This window comes from Lampetra planeri, chromosome 18, assembly GCF_965212315.1.
Source record: "Lampetra planeri chromosome 18, kcLamPlan1.2.h2, whole genome shotgun sequence".
Classification (NCBI taxonomy): Eukaryota; Metazoa; Chordata; class Hyperoartia; order Petromyzontiformes; family Petromyzontidae; genus Lampetra; species Lampetra planeri.
This window is the reverse complement of record NC_136124.1, coordinates 3,067,310-3,088,159: the sequence shown is the minus strand read 5'-3', so window position 1 is coordinate 3,088,159 and position 20,850 is coordinate 3,067,310. Positions and strand designations below refer to the sequence as shown.

The window sequence follows — 20,850 nt, the reverse complement described above, 5'->3', positions numbered from 1 at the left end:
AACGTCGGTGTGACCATGTGCCTCCGTGCATGCACGTTTATCCATGCCCCATATTCGTCTTCACAATGGGAAATCACCAAACCCATCACCTTCCGGCAGGACAGAGTGACCAAGCATCTAAGGATCCAAAAATGACTTCAATCGAAACAGTAATAATATTACAATGCCCTTTGCCCATGAAAGCCTCACTGAGTCTCAGCACGCTTTTCCTGCAGTGTCCTGTATTTGTAAGATAGGCTCAATCTATTCATGAGTGTCCAGCATGTGCTCCTTTGGGCTAAAGTCTTTATGGTCCAGAGGGTGTTCCAGTCAGTGCAAGAGAGTGATGTCACCTAAAACAGGAGCAAAGGCGGAAGTGAATAATCAAAAGAAAAAAAAGTCGTTGGGAGGAAATTGAATTAAATAGAAAAAACTCATTCGGCATACGAAGGGGGTAAGGCTCAAAGCTAGGCACAGATGGATTCAAGAAACAACTTCTGTGCTGTTATTGCTTGGCCATCTCTAAGGCCAAGCCTACTAAACTTGGATTACCGAGGCAAACTCCTATCCAAATAGTACCTGGATTCATCTTTGCTCATCTTCATACTGTAGATATGACAAATATGGGTATAATCATGGTGAATGATTGTAGGCATATAAAAAGAGATGCTTATACAAATACTAAACGATATCCTATTTTACAAATGTATTTAACGAAATATACTTTCCTCTTTAATCGCTTTGTTAAACCAACAAGAACCCACTCAAATGAATGAACTATTTTAAAACCAATTTAAGAATTCATGGGTGCACTAACTATGAATACGATTAAATTTCGATTTAAAGCTTTCGTGACTGCAGGGATTCATCTTCTTGGTTCTTTCGGTAAAGTCACGTAGAAGGGAAGTAATAAAATAATAAAAATAAAACATAATAAAACAATTCTCACGACGTTTCGGCCACAACGCAAGCAGCCATCCTCGCCTGAGGATGGCTGCTTGCGTTGTGGCCGAAACGTCGTGAGAATTGTTTTATTATGTTTTATTTTTTATGTTTTATTTTTTATGTTTTATTTTATTATTTTATTACTTCCCTTCTACGTGACTTTACCGAAAGAACCAAGAATATGAATACGATTGTGTTGGGGGTAATTAAAATTGTAAAATTTGGCACAAATGCTTAAAAATGTTACAAGCCACGGGGCAATTGTGGCCATTCAACGGAGGAGGAATAACAACACTACACAATCTCTCTCCTGTATCCCTCTCGTGGATAGAAGACCTCAACGTTGGCATTTACCTCCTGAACATATTGCCACCCGCAAGAATAGAACTGTCCATTTTATGGCAAATGGCAAGACATTGGGAATTCCCTAGACAAACCACCAGGTGGTCACAGGAATAAACTCTATACAAACTGCCCCCAGTGGCAAGTGTGCTGACCACGAGGCTCAGAAATCGCCTTCGAAATGTTCTAACCCAAAATGTTTTGTTGTGCCGAGGATAATTATATGCCTTTTATGACACTCACAATGGCCCAGTTTATATATATATACACACACACACACACGTGTGTGTGTACACCCGCACAGACCAATTTTAATAAGTGGTGTCTTTTAGAGCGTGCTCATAAAAACAACCCATGAACTTATATCCAGCTGTCAACACCCACAAAAGCACTCACACCTGCTAAAACGAGACGTTTTCCAACCGATGCCACTGCCCCTATAGTACAGGGTGATTCATTTATAAAGAAAAAATCCCACTAAAACATTGGAGAGAAACTAGAGAGAATCCAACATTTATTTCAAAGCCTCTCTACATTTCTCCCACCAATCTCATTACACCAACACTCTCCTCTGTAAGATACGGAGCCATGACTTTAACGACACTATATTCAATAGCCGGTTAAGAATAGAGCAAGAGGGTCATTAGAGAGCAGTGGTGGATCTATAAATGTATTCAGTTAAAATGAAATACTAATTTTAATTAAATGCAGTTTTTTTGTCCATTAAAATGTTGGCGATATTTTGAAATGGCGTTTTAAATCAGGAAACCTTGTTCCAAAACCCAATTATCACATCTTGTTGAACATGCTGAAAAAAACACATACAAATCTGGTGGAGAAAAACAGAAGCAAACAGGCAACAGCAATTTCCATGGAAATAGCACCGAGTCTCTGGAATGTAAGACAAATGCTTAGTCTAAATCTGAAGTGTCTCGCTCCGCAGGAGCCATTAAATGTCCCTCCAAACAAACAAACACCAAGGGACACTAAAAGGACTACCTGGTGCAGTGGTAGATCGGGATGTTAAAACATCACAGGGAGTTAGAAATAGCTGTTTTCCCCATTCTCTTGTCACTTTTTGATGCATTGGTGGGTTAGAAATTAATTATTATGTAGGCATTATCAAACAAAAATACATCTGAATATTTATATGGGTATAAAAAAAATGTATGCCCTGGAATTAGTTGCAAGACTAAAGCCATGATTTGATAGTCGTGTGCTCAATTAGCAACTAAACTACTATTTTTATTTTACCAGGTTTATATATTGCTCTTTTTTCAGAAGCAACCCAGCCACGAAGTCGTTTATCATGTGGAAATGTATCGCAGCCAAATACTCTAAACGCATGTTTCGAAATGTGGGGGGGGGGGGGTAAAACCAGAGGACCCGAAGAAAAATCCACGCGACCACGGGGAGAACATGCAAACTCCAAACATACAGACGTCAGGGTCAGGATTGAACCCACAACCATTCTGTATACCAGGCGAGGTAGCTAACATCTCGCCACCGTGGCGCCCGAGTCAGCATTTGCCGAACATTTACTGTGGCTATTTACCCATGTGAGAATCTTGAGAGGTTTTATGCCAAAATATCTTAAGACAATGTTTAGGTTTTGTTTGTAATGGTGACAATGATGATATACAACTTTGAACCAGGGTATAGCTTTTGAGATACACTCTCATTAAACATTTACAATTAAATGAACGATGGGTAATAGTTCATGACTCCAAAAAAAATAAATCCACCATGGTTACAAAATGCAATTAAAACGCCTCAGATGTGGAAATGTTACTTTTGATCGTATTTGAAAAACGATGCGATTCTTGTATTTTTGAAGATTCGACGGTGGTGACTTCCAACTTGCATTGCGTAACGAGATCCAATGGAAATTATAAATTTAATTCGGATTACCATTTCAAAATTAACACTATACCAGTAGTTTGATGAGTTGTAATCACACACACAATGACAAATTAATGCATAGACTAAGTAACCTTTTGGATTCTTAGAGTAGAATGTTTATACCCAAGGGTCAAAAAACAGCACCGTCAATGCCAGTCGTGGTGAACCACCTACTTTCATTACATTAACATCTCGCAAAATATAACTGGAAATTAAGTGCGAGCTTGACTTCCTATTTATATACCACACATTTCGTCCACGCACACTTAGCTCATAACATGCGTGTAACTTTGCAAGGTCAAATCACAAAACTGCCACAATGGAAACAATTACTGAAGCTCCTGTTGTACCGTGTCCTTGGGAGCAACACAAGTGGTGCAATTTAATGTGCCGCCGTGTGAACAAAATAGTTTTCATATTAAACCTCTAACGCAGTAATGCATTGCTTTTTGAAGTGATGTATCACACAACAAATATATCGTTCCCAATGTATTCTATCGTTATATATTTGTGGCAATGGTTGGACATTTTGTGCTGTTCTGTGCTCAAGGCACATACATAGAAGGAATATTCTCGAATATAACTAGATGTTGATATGACATTTAGTTGCATTGGGTAAATAACACTTATATCAAGATGAAAATGCAGCCTTATCATATTTGAAACATTCACATGTTGTGGGGCAAAAGTTGAGCTTTGCTTTTCATTTTCACACCATCTGCTTATCAATATCCTTGAGAAAATTGCAGGGATGTGAAGTGTTCTCCAATGGATGTTTAGTGTGTCGTTTGCACCTGTTACTAGTTACGAGTGAGTACGCACTTATTACGGTAAGTCCAGGGACGATCCAGATAAAACGTTTGCAAAGACTTTTACAGACCAAGAAGACCATTTATATAATAAATTAATATAAATCAAGGACCACAAAAAGTATGAATTTGGAGCAACCAAAAGAAACTTCATAAATCTTAAATGATAACCCAGGAAATATAACAAAATTATATTATGGTAGTAAGTAGATATGTGATTTCCGTATCTTTAACACTGTTGGACATTGCATAACGTATCCTCGTGTTATGAAAATGTTCTACATTATAATATATTCTTTAGAGTTTTCTCCATCATTTAGATAAACGTTTAGGTAACACACCAATAGACACATTTAGAAAAGACACAATGGTCAGTCTGCTGTGAATTTATTTTATTAATACATTTGCAAAATTGTAAGCAGTAAAATGTACACATCCATGCAGCAGTGCATTGACAGATATCTGTGCATATATATTGCTTGTGAAAATGTACACGTAAAACATTACTTCAGCAACATTAAACATGCTGTAAAGTGATAATTTGCATTTCTTTATAAAGTGCATACTTGCATAAAAATTGCATTATTAAAAATTAATCACACTTTTTAAAAATAACAATTACTAAGTAGCATATCAATCAATTGTGATGGTGCATCTTGGTTGTTTTTTTTCATCTCTGCAAGTTCAAACCCATGCTGCAACGCCGTGATTTTCTTTGATGAGCCACATACTGTCAATCACCTTGCCACTCTATAAACAAGAACAATAGCGAACAATTAAAAGCCTCTTTGCCATCATCATGGAAAATATCATTCTAATGGAATCACGTGGCCAGACCGTGCAGCACAGAAGCTAAATGAAAATCATTGCACTGCAATCAATAATATAATTGCCTCTCCACGAGTTATTTAAAAATGCTTCTGATACTATGTGCATCAAGTATGTGACTCAAAACACACATAAACAGTTGAACTTTTAAATATTACATAATGTCTCAATCATTTAGTGTCACTGCAGAGAATGTAACATAAATAAGCAGATATATTTCCTTCTTCATGGGACCTCCTTTGCCATTATCAAGACATAAGCATAGGTTTAACCCTTTCTGGCAATAACACAGGTGTTAAAATGTTAAAACACCAAACTGAAACCTTTTTCAAGGAATCATGTCTGCATCAACCACATACACTTGTGGTGAACATGTAAAAAAAACACCGTGCTCTGATATTATATGATGCATTCTCTTTGAAACGGATTGGTCAACACCAGAGACAGCTTTCTTTTGAGCCTCGTCTCAAACAGTGTTAGACCAGAAGACGCTAAAAGGCGAACACAGCACAAAGACAATGCCACGATCAGAACATTGAGAGCCCGGGGTGAGCAGCTACATCATGGGAACCCCCCTGCCATTATCAAAATATAAGAATAAGTTTTTTTGTTTTCATGTTCACCGCAAGTATATGTGGTTAATGCAGACAGGATTACTTGCAAAAGGTTTCAGTTTTGTGTTTTAACATCTTAACACAACTGTGTCATTGCCAGAAAGGGTAAAACCCATTCTTATATAATTCCCTCTCCCCACATGTGTCTCTCTGCATAAGAACGAACTTATGTTTCCACATCCAATTGGCTGCACTGCCTTTTGGGAGTGCATATCTCAACGGGAAGACCTTTTTTCTGAAAATAAGATTTAAAAAACTTAAGATTTGCTTCATGTCGACAGACAAATATGGGAAGAAGGCATTATGCCATCTTATTTATTTTGTTACTGACAATCTCCATAACAATGCTTAATTATTATTATTATTTCTAATATAGTTTTGACTTAACTCGGATCCATTCCTAACAGAAAGGATCATGGCCTTTAAACACCGGGCAGTTCATCAGCATTGGTTGTATGTTTTATGTTGAAGTTCTTTTGCACCGTACGTAGCCAACTGTGCTAATCGGAGGTGCAGTTTAAGCAAGCCTGGCTGCTGATGGAGACATTCAATGCTGAAAATAGTCCAGTTTGTTCGTATTAAATCAATGCTAATGAAATATGTAAACCATATTTTTCCTTTAATGTTGGAGCTAAATATGGGAGAGAGGCATGTTGTCTCCAATTGTTTATTTAAATTATACGATCGTTTGGAAATGTGTTAACTGTAGCTGTTAAGCCTTTGTCAATCGACTGCAGGATGAAGGCTTCCAAATACCATGTCGATCATGGAGGGTATTTCACCATACTTTACCACACTGGGAAATGAAGGTTAGTGAGGAGGGAGCCCAATGCTGGTACAGATATTAATCGCAAATGATCTTGGCCATGCATGAGAATCAAATTAAGTTTGGAGGGTTCATAGTACACAGAATTAGAACAATTCCCTCCACTTTGGATTTGTTAGTCATTGATACATTTACAAAGAGTGAAATATGCCATGAAGAAGTGCATATTTCATGTCATCTGCCCAGTTCTTTGTGAATACATAACATCACCATAGCTTCCTCATGAAAGGATTGATTAAAGACTGTTCCAATGCATGAAAATGGTCAATAATGTCAGATGGGCAATTTATACATTTCAGCGTTTGTTAAAAACACTTTTCGTTATGCAGCACCCTGCACACATTTTGTAAAGGTCAATTATTAGTACTGTTCATCCGATCTATAATTACAATGTGCAAAACAATCAAAGCTGGCAGATTGCAAAAGATGCACAAATGTTGTTGCACTGCTTATCTCGTACTTTGACAAAAGCTTTTAGGATAATTACAGTCCTTTGAACAAAAAAAAACTAATATTGCCCCCTCTATCAGGCCATGCTTTCACGCTCCAAACTATTAATCTTTTCAACTAAATAATGATTTCTGTTACTGCATTTCATGCTGAACGTGAGATTCCTACCTGGTCATCGGACACCTGCTCCAGGTATACATGGCTGCCATTCTGGATCTTCAAACGTGTGTATCCGTAATCAGAGCTCCTGAAAGCACTCCAGTCTCTAGCATGAGGAACGAACGGATCAACCCTCTCTCTGCATCCCTGTTGAGTGCACACAAATCAACAGAAGTCAAGGCATCCTTTTACCCGTTTATAGCGATGGTTACAATTAAAGCATCTCGTGGTATAATTACACACTATCCAATTTGTACAGATTGAAATTAACACCAACCCTTTGTTATGTACCCTTGAGAAACATTTTCCCTATCATTTCATCCCATGCTGCTGTTACCAGTACATTGCTGATGATTAGCAATTTGATGTAAAGGATAACAAGTGGTGATGAATGATATAATCTATACAATGCCTATGGTGCAATTACCTGGAATGCACCCAATCTCATCAGAGTTAGACAGCTAAGCAAGATTTATCCTGGATAGTACAGTCCTTGGATGGGTAACCGCCATGTAAGCCGTGTTGTTGTATGATCCTTATGGCGGTACCCCGATGTACCAAGTAATACAAAATGGCCGAGGCAATTAAATATTTATTTCTGGGACACTTTGTTTACAGGGGTGTACTTTACTCCGTGACTGGGTTACCAATCAATCCGAAATCAGTGCTACTCCGCGATGTCGAAACGCAGCGAGGATGATTGCGCTGAAACCCTGAACGCTCGTATGCACCAGAGTGCATCGTGTACAGCTCGTCGAGATGAGTCGATTGCCGCATCGCCGACCATCAACAGACTAAAAATTAATGCATCACAGGCATTACGCGAGAGCCGGGGTACTATGGTACCCCAGGGTACCGCTATAAGGTTCATGTCAGTGAGCTTTAACAATGTGGTAGTAAGCAGATGGCAGTGCAGCAAAATCCATTGTTGGATTGTACTTCTATTCCCCCACATTTATGCTTCTATTCCCCTTCACTAATCCAAATTTACCCGCCTATTAAAGTGAATGTCAAAATTACCCTCGTGACCTGGATTTATAAAAGCGCTGTAACACCTGCAGGTGCAATAATAAACAATGTAACTCTTTAAAGGCAGTATTAAAAAAAGAGAAAATCGCTGAAGAGCTACATACCGCAGAGCCTGTGATGATATGTACAGGCCCTTTGGGGTTCACATACGGAAAATCTCTGCTGCCGTTGAGAACCTTGGCAAACAATTAAGAAATGTGTAATTAAACATTGGCACATTTTTATTTCCAATTTTGCACTTTGTTAATAATTCCCCCGAGTTGCAAACAGCTCGGTAATCAAATTTTTCAACATACCTTATGCACATTACACGCATTTTTTTTTTTTGAAAAATAGCAAAGCTTAATTGAAGGGGGCGGGGGGTTTCCTCTCCAGGACACTGACCATTTGCATAATGACAAAAAAAACATCAGTTACAGGGTTCAATGAAGGTGTCCTAATTAAAGTCATTCATTAAACACAGTTGCACTCCAAGGGCTTTCATGTGCCGGGTTAATAGGCAACTTGAGATGCAATCACTGGATATCACCCACGTTACAATCATCAGGTGAGACAGACCCCATAAGTCTTCACAGGATGGTTTTCACCAGCTGCCTGGTAATGTTACTGTCAATCACGAAAAAGCAGTTTCTGCTCCAAGCTCTCGAAATGTATTAACAAAGTAAAATACATTCGTACATAGCTGTCCTAGTCAATATCAGTCAACAAAGTTTAAGCAGAGCTGCGTGGAATGACAATTTTGGTGAAAATTATTTTTATTGTAATATTCAAAGGATTTAGACGTTAACAGTAATAACGTGTGTGGAATCTCACCGCCGGGGGATTGATGCTGGTTTTATATTAACAATTTAAATAAACTCCAATATAGAAACAAAAGAGTTTTTTTCTCTTACCTTGTAGTCATAGATTGGCCACAGCCTCTCGTAAGAATGCTCATGAGCCCAAAACTCAATATCAACACCTTCATGTGCAGACAATATAAGCAACAAGTAAACAGCAGCATTAGTCAACAGCTACCCTTCCAAAACAGACCATCTAGAAATACTCTTTGGTTCTTTCGGTAAAGTCACGTAGGTATAAAATAAAATAAATCACAATACCTACGTGACTTTACCGAAAGGACCAAAGAATATGGATTCCTGCAGTCACGAAAGCTTCAAATCAACATCTAGAAATATATACCATTTGTGTCAAAAAAATACTCAAACAGTGAGGCTGCATCTCCAGCTAAAAAAAAATCATGAATATAACTATTTGAATTAACATTCATCAGGCAGTGAAATATTAACCAAAGTGACCAAGACATAACTAGATTTCTTGGGACTCATTTAAAAAAAAATCCAATTATTAATACGCTGTCTATGACCAAATCACCCAGAATGTACTCGATCTTGCCAGATCTCAGAAGCAAAGCAAGGTCGAGCATGGTTAGTCTCCACGGATGATCATTGCGCACAAGCAGGTTGACATCGGGCTGCAGGGCTACGTGGTGAGCAGCAGAGGGCAGTGCAGCATAACGAATTGTACTGTACAGGAATACCTCTTATGGCGCTGCCTCTTATAACGCCGTTTCCTTACAACGCTCTTTGTCCTGGAGGAAAATTCCTGTCTGGATTAGCCCTTATATGAAAGAAAGCAGGCATGGCATTGCCCGTAAGGGCGTGTCTTTGCCAATACAGTGATACCTCGGTTCACGAACGCTTCTGTTCACGAACAACTCGGTTCACGAACAGAAAAGTTCATAAAAATATGCTCCGGTTCACGAACTCCGCTTCGGTTCACGAACAAAAGCCGCGGCCATTTTAATGCTATTTCCAGGCTGTCACATGGTCGTGACTTCCTGTAGGAAGATCGTGGAGAGAAGAAGAGACGCAGAAAGAAGTACTGTGAGTACTGTGAAGACACTTTCAGTGACTTTTTGCTTTTTAGCACATACAGTACTGTACTACTGTACTGTACAATACTGTACTTACTGTATTGTACAGTTCACCCGTTTGAGTGCTTACTGAAGTCATCTCAAGCAAGGTTAGTGTTCTCTCTTTATACATTACTATATTGTACAGTACTAATGTGTATTGTAATTTGTTTCATATTTTTGTGCTTCAAAAACCAAAAAAAAAGGTCAGAACGGATTAACCGGATTTACATTGAACCCTATGGGAAAATGTGCCTCGGTTCACGACCAATTCGGTTCGCGACCAGAGTCAGTTCACGAATTCAGTTCGTGAACCGAGGTATCACTGTATATGGTCTTGTGGAACCTAAATCGAGATGTCTATTTTATCGATTCTGCTCAAAATCGAACCAACAACGAAGTTAGAGTATCGATTCGTCGAGGGTTAATCACTGCATCGATTCAATGGCAAGCGATCCATGGATCGAGTAATCTCATTGGTTAGTATCGCTTCCTGCAGAATGTGTGTTTACGGCAGACGATAATTAATCTTACGGCAAGCCCCGACCAAATGCCCTGTGGTGAGTACGAAACTTTGTATTTTTTGTCATCATTAATAGTAATGTTATTTATAAATGCTTTAATACATTTAGAATGTGTACAGTATCATTATTAAGGCTATTACCGATAGTCCAATCAAGCCCTCACATATCAATCATAGGTAAAAACATTTCACTGTCAGTAATGCTTCTCCATTGGAATAATGTTATAATGACTTCCTATAGTGCTGTTTCGTAGAGTGCTCCGTTTATCAAGAACGCATCCTGAGCGCTATAAGAGGTATGCTTCTCCATTGGAATAATGTTATGACTTCCTATTGCGCTGTTTCGTAGAGTGCTCCGTTTATCAAGAACGCATCCTGAGCGCTATAAGAGGTATGCCTGTATTTAAAACATGCACATTTATGCTCCCCACCTTCACCACCCCACACTGAACCACGTGGTGAAATAGGGTCCTACATCGCCCATGGTGTTGGGGAGGCCCTCATACAACAGTGGATGGAAACAAGGGCTGTACCATGTATCATAATGAATTACAAATTGTATTTCGAAGTTACATCCCTAAATGAAACAAACACTTATATTGCAAGTCAGTCATTCATTACGTGTTTTTGTCTTACCATATATGAAGAAAAGTTTCTCCAAGCCAGGCATCACTCCTGAGCTGGAGTTGAATCCCGTCCGGACCTATGAATTTAATACCAGACCATATTATTGTGTTTTATTGATGTCTATCTTTAAACAAGAAAATATATTAATATTTCACACGAAAGTTGGATAATATTATTTTTTAAAAAAATTTACAACAGATTTTTCAAAATATTCTATTCAATTCTCACCCGGCTGTTGAATGTCTTGCAGTCATCGGTATCATTGTTGGAGCAGTACATGGGCCGATGTCCAATTGTGATGATCCAAGGAGTCTGTTTTTTGTTCTCTGGCAAGCTGGCCTCCTGGTTATTAAAACACATTAAAGATTATTCAAGACACAAAGCTATATGTGTGTATAATTGCTACATTTCTATCTGGTGAGAGATTCACTGAAATATACAACCTATGCATCAATAAACTTTTGTTTTAATCAGAAGACTGTTATAGAGTGGCTGGAGGCCTCCCCATGGCAATGCCATTTAATATGTATTTAATTTTTTTTATTGGGTACAATTGTGAACAACAGACATAGCAGATATTAGTACATCGGTATGATAATTGGTTCACTGCAGCTCAAAGTCTCAGTCCTACAAGGCATGTGATGCAGTTAGGAGATGTCCATGTGCTCGGCATTTGAAGGCCCCAAGACCAAAATCGTTGAATTAGCCGACAATGTGTTTAGCGCGGCAGTTCCTTATCTGGACAGCAGTGAAGGATGCTTCTGTCCAGGGAACATGTTCTGGCAACTGGGAGGGGTACAGGTGTGGCTTGGATCTGACTGTGTACATAGAAAACATTTCCTACATCCACCTTACTCACATGGTTGGTTGGACTCTAAAATGCCAATTTTTGTTCCTTATGATCAGTTACAAATAAATGCGAGTGTAATGGTAGGTGAATGGCTCTGTAATTCTTCGTATCAGTATTAAATCCATTTTAGAAAGCACGATTGACGCATCATTCCATTTAATTTGTGAAAACATTGAGTACACAGGTTCCATCATTTTGCTTCGTTGCTGGTCCTGATTCTTTAATGACTATATAATTGTTTTAATCACATACCACAGGAGAAAAACCACTTCCCACGTGAAGATGATGATGTTCTAGATGTCACACCTGCAAAAGGAACCATGGCTCTACACAGTATGAAAATAGGGGAAAGCTCCCAGGTCATATGGAATAAGCCACTCTTTTTATTTAGTTCTATAAAATGTGCACAATGTCTCCATAACCTATATCGTTTTTTTCCCAACAACCTATGGTTTTCTGTCACAAATCAACACAGCTTGGAATCAAGAGATAAACAGGAAAAGAGCAGCCAGTTCCAGATTTTTTGTTTGAAATGTGAAGCGTTAACCAAAGAAATGCGGATGAAAGAGCAGGTTTTCATCAATGCAATTAACATTGAGCATTTTGGCCACAGCAGGCAAGTGCACCATGGAAACCACTTGCTGAGGCACTCAACAATGCGGAATATTAAAGGTCATTGAATAAATGGTACTTTAATTTAATGACTGCTCTCTCGTTCATCGATCAGAGCTAGATATTGATTTAAAAGGAACGTGGCACAGTCAAAACATAAAACTACAATTGCATAATTGAACCTTTGATCCCTCAGTTAATATCCCACATCCTAACAAAACAATTTTGCAATGCTAAAATGTATTAGGGAGTGTTAATTGGTGCGTATCTTCGACATTATCATAACCAATTACATTAGCTTAATTAACATCACCGTAATGCAAGCTTCCCCTGAGTCACATCAACAAATCCAATCAATTCTACGACTGCGTAAGAAAACGCCACCGAATATGCATGGCAATAACCCAAGTCAAGGTGATCCTATTATGTCAAAAATGAAGCGATAATAAGGCATAATCAAGTTAACAGCTATGCAATTACCTCTAGATCCTTCTTGAGCCACTCATATTGCTTAAGCAGAAGGTCCAGGCCATAGTCTGTATAATAATACACCTCTGTGCTGATGGAGATGATGTGTGCAGGACCAATGTTCCAGCTGTCCAAAAGAATGGAGTAATACATTATTGCTGGTTTAAGACATGGCTGAATACGTATTGCTCAAAGTGTAAAGTACTTTTTCACAACCTTGTTAAAACATAAATGTGTTATTGAATCATGTTGTCAACACCTTACTCGAAATTATACGTTTCGGTAACTATGTCTCAAACTATGTTTTTCAAGATTAAACCCTGATGAAATGTACGAAAGAAGTGGTAGTGAACATGGCATAATTGTAGTGACAAAGTCATTAGTAATATAAGATGGTGAATTCTTTCATCATGTATCTTCTCATGCGCATTTGAAAACCAATGTGATGTCATGAACTATAGAAAATCAAGGAAATTATTGAACTTAACAAAGATGAAAGAAGGGTTAAAGTTACATGTTATGTAAAAGTCACTGAACAAAAAGAAAAGTGGTGGAGGGCTTTAACAGAAAATACAGGGTATGTATATCTGGGTAACTACCAAAGGTGGAATTGGTTCAGAATGGTGACATGAAGAGGTGAGCAATAAAGAGGATTGAGTGCTTAGAAAAAACATTGATCATAAAAAGCAATCTTTAAATGTACCCAAAGAAGATATCTTTAAATAAGTGAACGTGACTTTCTATGAAATACGCATCAGAAACCCAGAATTGCTATGTTCATCATGCCGCACGCCGATTGCTGTGGCAATGCACCTCACCACCCTCTCGCCATTCAATTACAAGTGGTATCTACATTATCATTAATGTGGCTGAAACGTGCAGAATTGCTTTCACAATTTTACAGAATTGCTCTTTTATTTTCAACTGTTTCATTTTTATACGAACAATTGTTGCCTATTACTTAAATGGTACAAAAAAAAATCACAAAAACCATTCCAATATATTTTACGTAAATAGAACGTAGACGAATTAGTGTCTGGGCTTACTGTTTGGGAGCAAATGGGAGGGGGATTGTTTGTATCTAGACTAAGGTCGAATTAATATTATGGAGAAATCAACCTTTGTTAACTGCAATCAATCTCAAGTCACTGAAATAGGTGTCCTGTCCAACAGATCATATGCCCTTGTGATGACTAGCACTTTCAGATTATTTTGCGACAGAGGGAAATGTCCATGACTGCAATTTCTCACCTGTACCAGAGGCCTTCTGTGTTTCCAGGCATGGAAAACCGATTTCTGTAATTTGAAAAATTGCTGTAAGGCAATAGGAAACAGTTTAAAAGTCAGAAATTTAATTAAACAAAAAAGTTTTTAACAATACAGGATCTTTAACATGAAAACACAGCCAAGTCTCCAGGTAAAATAATTACAAATGTATCATGTGATACATACGTATTATACAAATGTACCATTGTTATAAACATTGTTCACAGTTCTAACAATGACTTGAGTATGCCTAGTCATGTGAGGACATGATAAACGATTGGATTTAGATGTGATAGTAACATCCCATAAAATGGATTTTTTTTTATATGAACACTATGGATTTTTTATATGAACATGCGAATTAAAAAATAGCACTAAGTTCAAGCATTATTTAAGTCTGAACGGATCAAAACGGCAAGCTGCTGGTGTGAATGCTTTTCCGCCAGGTAAAATAAGTTCTTGAATTTTCAAGCATGAATTTAAAGCATACAACCTTGCTATCACGTTCCCGTTTCTCAGTTATATCTGCACTTATCAATTCATGTAGGTCTCACATCCACATTGATATAATGTAACATTTTCCTGCAACAATCATCCCCATGTTTTTCACAAGTATTGTTAAGAATTCTGTAGTCAAACCATTTTTAATACTTTTCTACCTTTTTCTTATGTTGCGGAGTTTCAAAAACCATGATGCATGCTCTTCTGTGGCTCCGCATTAGTTAAGGTCATATTGACACATTGCTACTCTCAATGTATCTGTGCAGTGTGCCCACTGATCTTTGGCCAATACTCCATTTATCTCCATGCTGTGTCCCTGCTTCTCTCAATCAAAACATCTACAGTGTGAAGTCTCCACTTCTCTCGTTTCACACATCCCCACACTCCGCATGGCTTCACTTCTGTCCATATGGCCCAGCACTAAATAATGTGGCTGCTACGACGTGCTCGTTATAATGCATCATTAGTGACCATCGAGTCAAGTGGAGTGGGAGATGTGTGGAGAGCCATCATAGGCGCGGAGTTATTGAAGCAGAGACAGAGATTTATGGAGAAAACCAGAGAGAGAAAGTATAGAGCTGGATGGATGGAGCATTGAGAGACAATACACATAAATGTATGGAGTGACAGAAGCTGAAAGTGCATGGCAGAGGTATGGACTCCGTGAGGAACATTGTGCATTAATAATGTTACATGCTGCAAAAGACCAGATTGGTTGACCTTACTATGCATTCTCGTGATTTCCAGGACATGTCATGTAGGGTACATAGGCCGCGATGGATTCAATCTGTCTCATGAATTCATCTCCAATCCTGGCATTGTCCTGAAATAAGATAAAAATGAATCCAGTCAACGGGACAATTATAGCTGTGGATGTTGAGATTTACAAGACAAATAGACAAATACATGGGCAAAAAAGAAAGTTAAAGCATGGTCAATCATACATATCTCCCTACCTCATCCATATCGTAAGCAAAATCACCTAAAAAGTACAAAGAAAAAACAAAAAATAACAATTACATGTTTATAATTAAAAAAATACTTTCATAAAACAGGCAAAATAAAGAACGTCAATGTCGCAGTGTCTTGTAATTTGCACTACAGGTATCCCTTAGAAACGTTCGTTTTTATTAAATTTTGCATTTCAGCACTTGACAAATTAAGGACACTTTTCTATTAACGAAATCGAATTTCAGCGTGAACGAAATTTCACATGGCACCAGCCATGAGCTCAAACATTAAGGACCTGGGAGGCTTCGTCATCCACCCGCGACAGCATCACGGCATCCCTACAGTGCAACAATAATGGCTCCACATCACCTTTCCAATCATTCCAAAATGCAGATTCTTTTTGGTGAGTGCCCTGGAAAGGTTAATAATTTTAGTTTTAAATGTATTATTATTATTCAATCAATGTCATATTTGTTGTTTATTATTAGTAATTTTGCATTGTGAAAACTGACAAGAGTTAGCGTGACTTTCTGAAACACGTCCCTTATTTATAGTATTAAATTAGTGGAAAATACCATTCCGATTTACGACATTTAGTTTTACTCATCTTTTTTGGAGAATGCAATAATATGGACCTCTCTTCAGTATATGAATACAATACAGCAACATAAATTGTCACCTAACTTTATCATATATTTAGAAAGGTAACCAACATTACATTCAGATAAGCATTTTCCAGAATATACTGTGATTTGTTGAAGATTTTACTATTTGAAAAGTATTATATTTATGCACATTTTTATTGACAAAACATACTTTGTGTCTTACAGCAGAATATTCCAATTTAATTTGGATAAACTACAAGGATGATACTGTAAAGATATTCCACGTTGAAAATACTTTATTTACACAGAAATGACAGTATTATATTTAATTATTGTTAAGTAAGACAAAATGTTACAAAGACCATACATTGACTTCCCCCTTTATTTAAGCTGCCAATTTGAGCCCCAAAAAACCCATGCATATTAAAGTGTAAATAATTGAATAAGACACGTGAATAAATGAGTGGCTGCATGCATTAACAAAAATCATAACAAAGTAAATAAATAATTAACCACTATTTTTTTTTTTTTACAACTCAGTAACTCCTTACCGACGTGCAGTATGGCGTCATACATGCCCATCTGAGTCTCCTTCTGCAGGCGAGCTAGGGATTGTGGGTTCTCGTTACCCATGTCTCCAAAGACAGCAAGTTGGGGACTCCAGTCAGACCCCTCCCGCATGGCCGAAAAAAAGAACATATCACTCCAGCCATCTGTGCTCCCAGAGTGGTAGACTGTCACACACAAAACACAAACCATTGCTATCAGTATGTATGTTGAACTTCTTTCGCACCGTACGTAGCCAACCATGCTAATCGGAGGTGTGGGTGAAGGTAGATGCTGAGCAAAGGAATTCATATTGATCCGTGAGTCATACAGCATTAGAAAGGTAGGGGAAATGTACATTTTGAATATTTAACATGTTGGGTTCTGTGGTGAACAAACCATATTGTGCTCCAGGATCCAGCTCTTTGATGAGGACCCGGTGGATGTACATGAAACGCTTCTCAACTCCCCCATCTGTAAAGATAGTGCTGCTTCCAATGGCCTTCAGCCCAAAGAGCTTGGATCCAAAGCGCGAATACTCAACGATCGAGTCCGTTTTATTGGTCGTCACCCATGTCACCATGATGGAGCGTGGGTTCCCTGTGAAGAAAATAACAGCCTTATTTTTTATATATATACCTTAAGATGTGTAATATCATTTGACCTTAAATCGTGGCACGTGAAATATAGAATTAAATATTATTTACAACTATATGTAATATAAGACAGTTTACTCATTGTGTATATTCACTATGGTTTCATAATGGTGTTACACATAATTGTTGTCTACGTACGGTGCTAAAGAAGTTCAACATACATATTGTACTGTACTTATATTTTTGTTGCAAACTGACACCTGTAAATAATCTGGCCTTAAAAACCGTGTGACAATTGTGTCTGCTTTACCTCCAAGTGGTTCTATGGCTTGCAAGAACATTAACGGAGCCGTGTTTTCTGTCACGTACCGGTAGAAGACAAGTGCATTTGTTCTGGCTGGAATCCGATTGGATGGTCCCCTTTGCTGGTCACAGCCAGCATCATCAGCAGCGCACCGCACATCCACATTGTTCCATCCATTTTCTTTCTCTCACCAGTTCCTCGTTGTGCCAGAAACCGGCTTTAAATGTGGTAGATCTTAAGGAGGGATTGACATTTGGATAAAAACGAGGGGCACGTTAAGATGTAATAAACGTTAGTGTTGAGAGTGGCTTATACAAAAGGATGATTGATGAAATGCAGAGTCTTCAATTGTTTAACAGCATCATGTTTGCAACTGGTATAAATAACTATCCAAACAAGTGACTTAACACTTGCATACAATGCATATTAACTCAACAATTCACCTCATCATGTGACGTGCCTTTCCACTGCCAATATCATATTTCACTTTCCCTTCTCAATTGTAAAGGGTAAATGATATCCCAGAATTATAAATCAGATAAATTCCACTGTATAACCTAGATGGCAGGAAAGTGAGTTAAATAATTAGTCGGGAGGTAAAATCCTGATCAGGGTTACATGATCATCAAAATTCCCGCTTTTTATTTGATAAAAATGACTTATCACTTTGACAGGTCAAATAGTTGGTGTGTTAAAAGTACAAAGAGTCCTTCATTAAAACAAAACATTGTCTTTCCATTGGAAATATCAAATTAAGATGTTCCTATCCAATTGTAAGGGGTCAATTATTTCTTCACAATTAAATGTCCTATTCTGTAATATAATTGTAATGCACTAGCATTACAAGGTCGGTATAACCTAAATGTCGGGAAAGTGAGTAAATGATTGCAAATTCGAGATGTGAAATGCCGGTAAGGGTTAAGTGATCAACGAAAATGACAACAGCACCACTTGACAGGTCGCATGGCTGGTGCAGTAAAGATACACGGGGTCCTATCATGAAAACATTGGACGTCTCGTGATCCTGTAGTAATCATCTCCGTCACATCACCGGGGTGGAGGGAATTGCAAACAGCGTCACTTGGTGCAGTCACAGCTGTTGGCCCATCGCCACAGGAACATGAAATGGTTCCGGAGAAATAAAAAGATTAGCAACAGAGATTGTTGTGTGCTCCGACTCAGAATGTGAAATATAAACGTCACTCGAACAGCACAGAAAAGCGGTATTTTGTGTGTATGAACAATTGGTTTCGAGCCATAGAAACGTGGAACTTCAATCAGGTGCTCTGGAGAGAAAAACAAGATTTTTTTGATACTGGTTTCTTCATTAACTTTTCACCTTACACCACTTGCTGTGTTTAAGAGCACGACTGACTGACTCATCGTAATACAATAATGTGGTTATCTCTCCCGTCATATTCTGGACAAAATATATATAACACCATCCAGCTCGACAGACACACACTGGCAACTTACTACATACGTTAGAATTACAGATACTATAATTCGATACATTCAAGACAGAAACAACCTTATAAAATATAGTAGATCCGATCCTATACCGTGCCACTCGAGGTTCATTAGGGGAAGAAAACTGGTAGGTCAAGACCAAGGGCCCTGCCACAACGCTCTTGTGATGCCGATGCAACGAGACGTTCACTTCGGAGCTGATGGTGCAGTCAACAGAGCGCGATATTCACACGCGCTTTGGACGTCAACTCGCCACGTCTATTTTCCCTCCCCAATGAACCAAGCTTCAAAACTAGGGTGTCGGAAAAAGCCCGATACACACAATCTACACACGCAACTATAACGGGCTTGTGTGAGCTAGAGTCTAGCGGCTTTAAGATCAACAAAACTCAAATGTTTTCGAGTTGCCCTCCAACACACCGGTGTGCTGTTGTGCTAGTCATGAATTGGCATGTGATGCGTACGTGAGAAACCTTACTAATTGGCTGTGTCGGGTGGTGGTGGGTTTAACGACACATTTATATTTACGAGATCTAACCCCAAAAACCTCTACGGATGAAAAAAACAAGCGAACAAAGAGAACAGATCATTAGACCTCCTTTGCCAGTACCAAAATATAATAGGGTTTTGCCCCTTTTCATGTCTGCATTAACACATTTATGCAGACATGAATCCTTATTAAAGAGAACAGAAACAACAAGGCCGAGGCTTTGCTATGAGAGCCACCGAGCGGCGACAAGACATCGCTTTACTTTTCAAGGGAGCGCATATCTGTCAACCTCGTATCAGTGCCTAGCTTATCACAAAACAATTCAGACATTATTGGTCACCCCGTGCCCTTATACATCTCAACGTTCATCTTTCAAAGTCCCATCACAAGGGAGAAACCCAAACAAATAAGACAATCACCACTACTGCACTCACCGCTACACCCGTCAACCCCTTATCAGTGCCTACCTTATTACAGACCAATTCAGACATTATTTATCACCCCGTGCCCTAATAAATCTCAATGTTCAACCTACAAATTCCCATCACAAGGGAGAAACACAAATACGACCATGCGCCGTGTGGACTTCAAAACCCAACTTCCCCGTACAAGAATGCGGAGTAAACCCTATGGGTTGACAGGTATGAGAGCGAGTGAGAACTCTTGTTTTAGTTTCGTTTAAAAGTCCACTTCGTTACGCTTTAAGCGGCTAAATCCGTGTGGGTCCGAGCCGCGACGTTCCCTGAACGTTACCGCGGTGCCGACGAGGATGGAGCGACAACTCCCAACCCGGGAAGGCCACCGATCAAGAAGTCACGTGGACGTTTGTTTACGTACGGCAGCCCGTGCTGCCAAGACTGAACGCGTTTGTAAAATGCCGAGTACGGCAACATTGGTAAATTGACACATAAATAAGTAATATTTTTAAAATGCTTTTTTTAAAAACACGCTTTAATGAAATGTACCGGTACGAGTAATGGCAGAACTCCACGACTCCAGAAAATGGCCCCGAAGCTTGCTATAACGTAAGGGACTGTGCTGATTTACAGCCAACGTGAGTTGAGTGTGGACAATTAGACCCAAGCCAAAACATAAAATGTAAAAAAGATTGGTGAAAAATTATTTATTTATTTTAAATGATAGAATATGGTATTGTCATCAGTATGAGATACGTATACCAAGTTCGCAGTCGACACGCCATTCGGAAGTGGGTTAAAATTTAGTTACAATATTTGAGGATAGA

The 20,850-nt window shown here is 38.6% G+C and overlaps 1 protein-coding gene across 2 annotated transcripts; it reads right to left on the bottom strand.

Annotated features, from left to right (window-relative positions):
- Positions 1–4,354: 4,354 nt before the first annotated feature.
- ACP7 (acid phosphatase 7, tartrate resistant (putative)) lies at positions 4,355–20,483 on the bottom strand. 2 transcript variants are annotated; one of them, XM_078602289.1, is made up of 14 exons: positions 20,361–20,483; positions 17,713–17,881; positions 17,147–17,347; positions 16,753–16,935; positions 15,602–15,627; positions 15,371–15,468; positions 14,130–14,192; positions 12,891–13,005; positions 11,177–11,290; positions 10,958–11,024; positions 8,777–8,844; positions 7,988–8,059; positions 6,864–7,001; positions 4,355–4,727 (listed from the first exon to the last, which is right to left on the bottom strand). In XM_078602289.1, the coding sequence occupies exons 2-14, from the start codon at positions 17,822–17,824 to the stop codon at positions 4,662–4,664; spliced, it is 1,323 nt and encodes a 440-aa protein (XP_078458415.1). In that variant the 5' UTR covers positions 17,825–17,881; positions 20,361–20,483; the 3' UTR covers positions 4,355–4,661. The 2 variants fall into 2 exon arrangements, with proteins under 2 accessions (XP_078458415.1, XP_078458416.1); XM_078602290.1 differs by lacking the exon at positions 20,361–20,483 and having other exon boundaries at positions 17,713–17,962.
- Positions 20,484–20,850: the final 367 nt, after the last annotated feature.

Excerpts from the sequence above, each read along its gene's own strand:
- ACP7 (XM_078602289.1), bottom strand. The coding sequence starts at position 17,824 with ATGGATGGAACAATGTGGATGTGCGGTGCGCTGCTGATGATGCTGGCT. Across the intron at positions 17,348-17,712 it reads AATGCACTTGTCTTCTACCG|GGAACCCACGCTCCATCATG; the intron begins GTACGTGACAGA and ends TTTTCTTCACAG. Across the intron at positions 7,002-7,987 it reads ATATCATCACAGGCTCTGCG|GGATGCAGAGAGAGGGTTGA; the intron begins GTATGTAGCTCT and ends TGCACTCAACAG.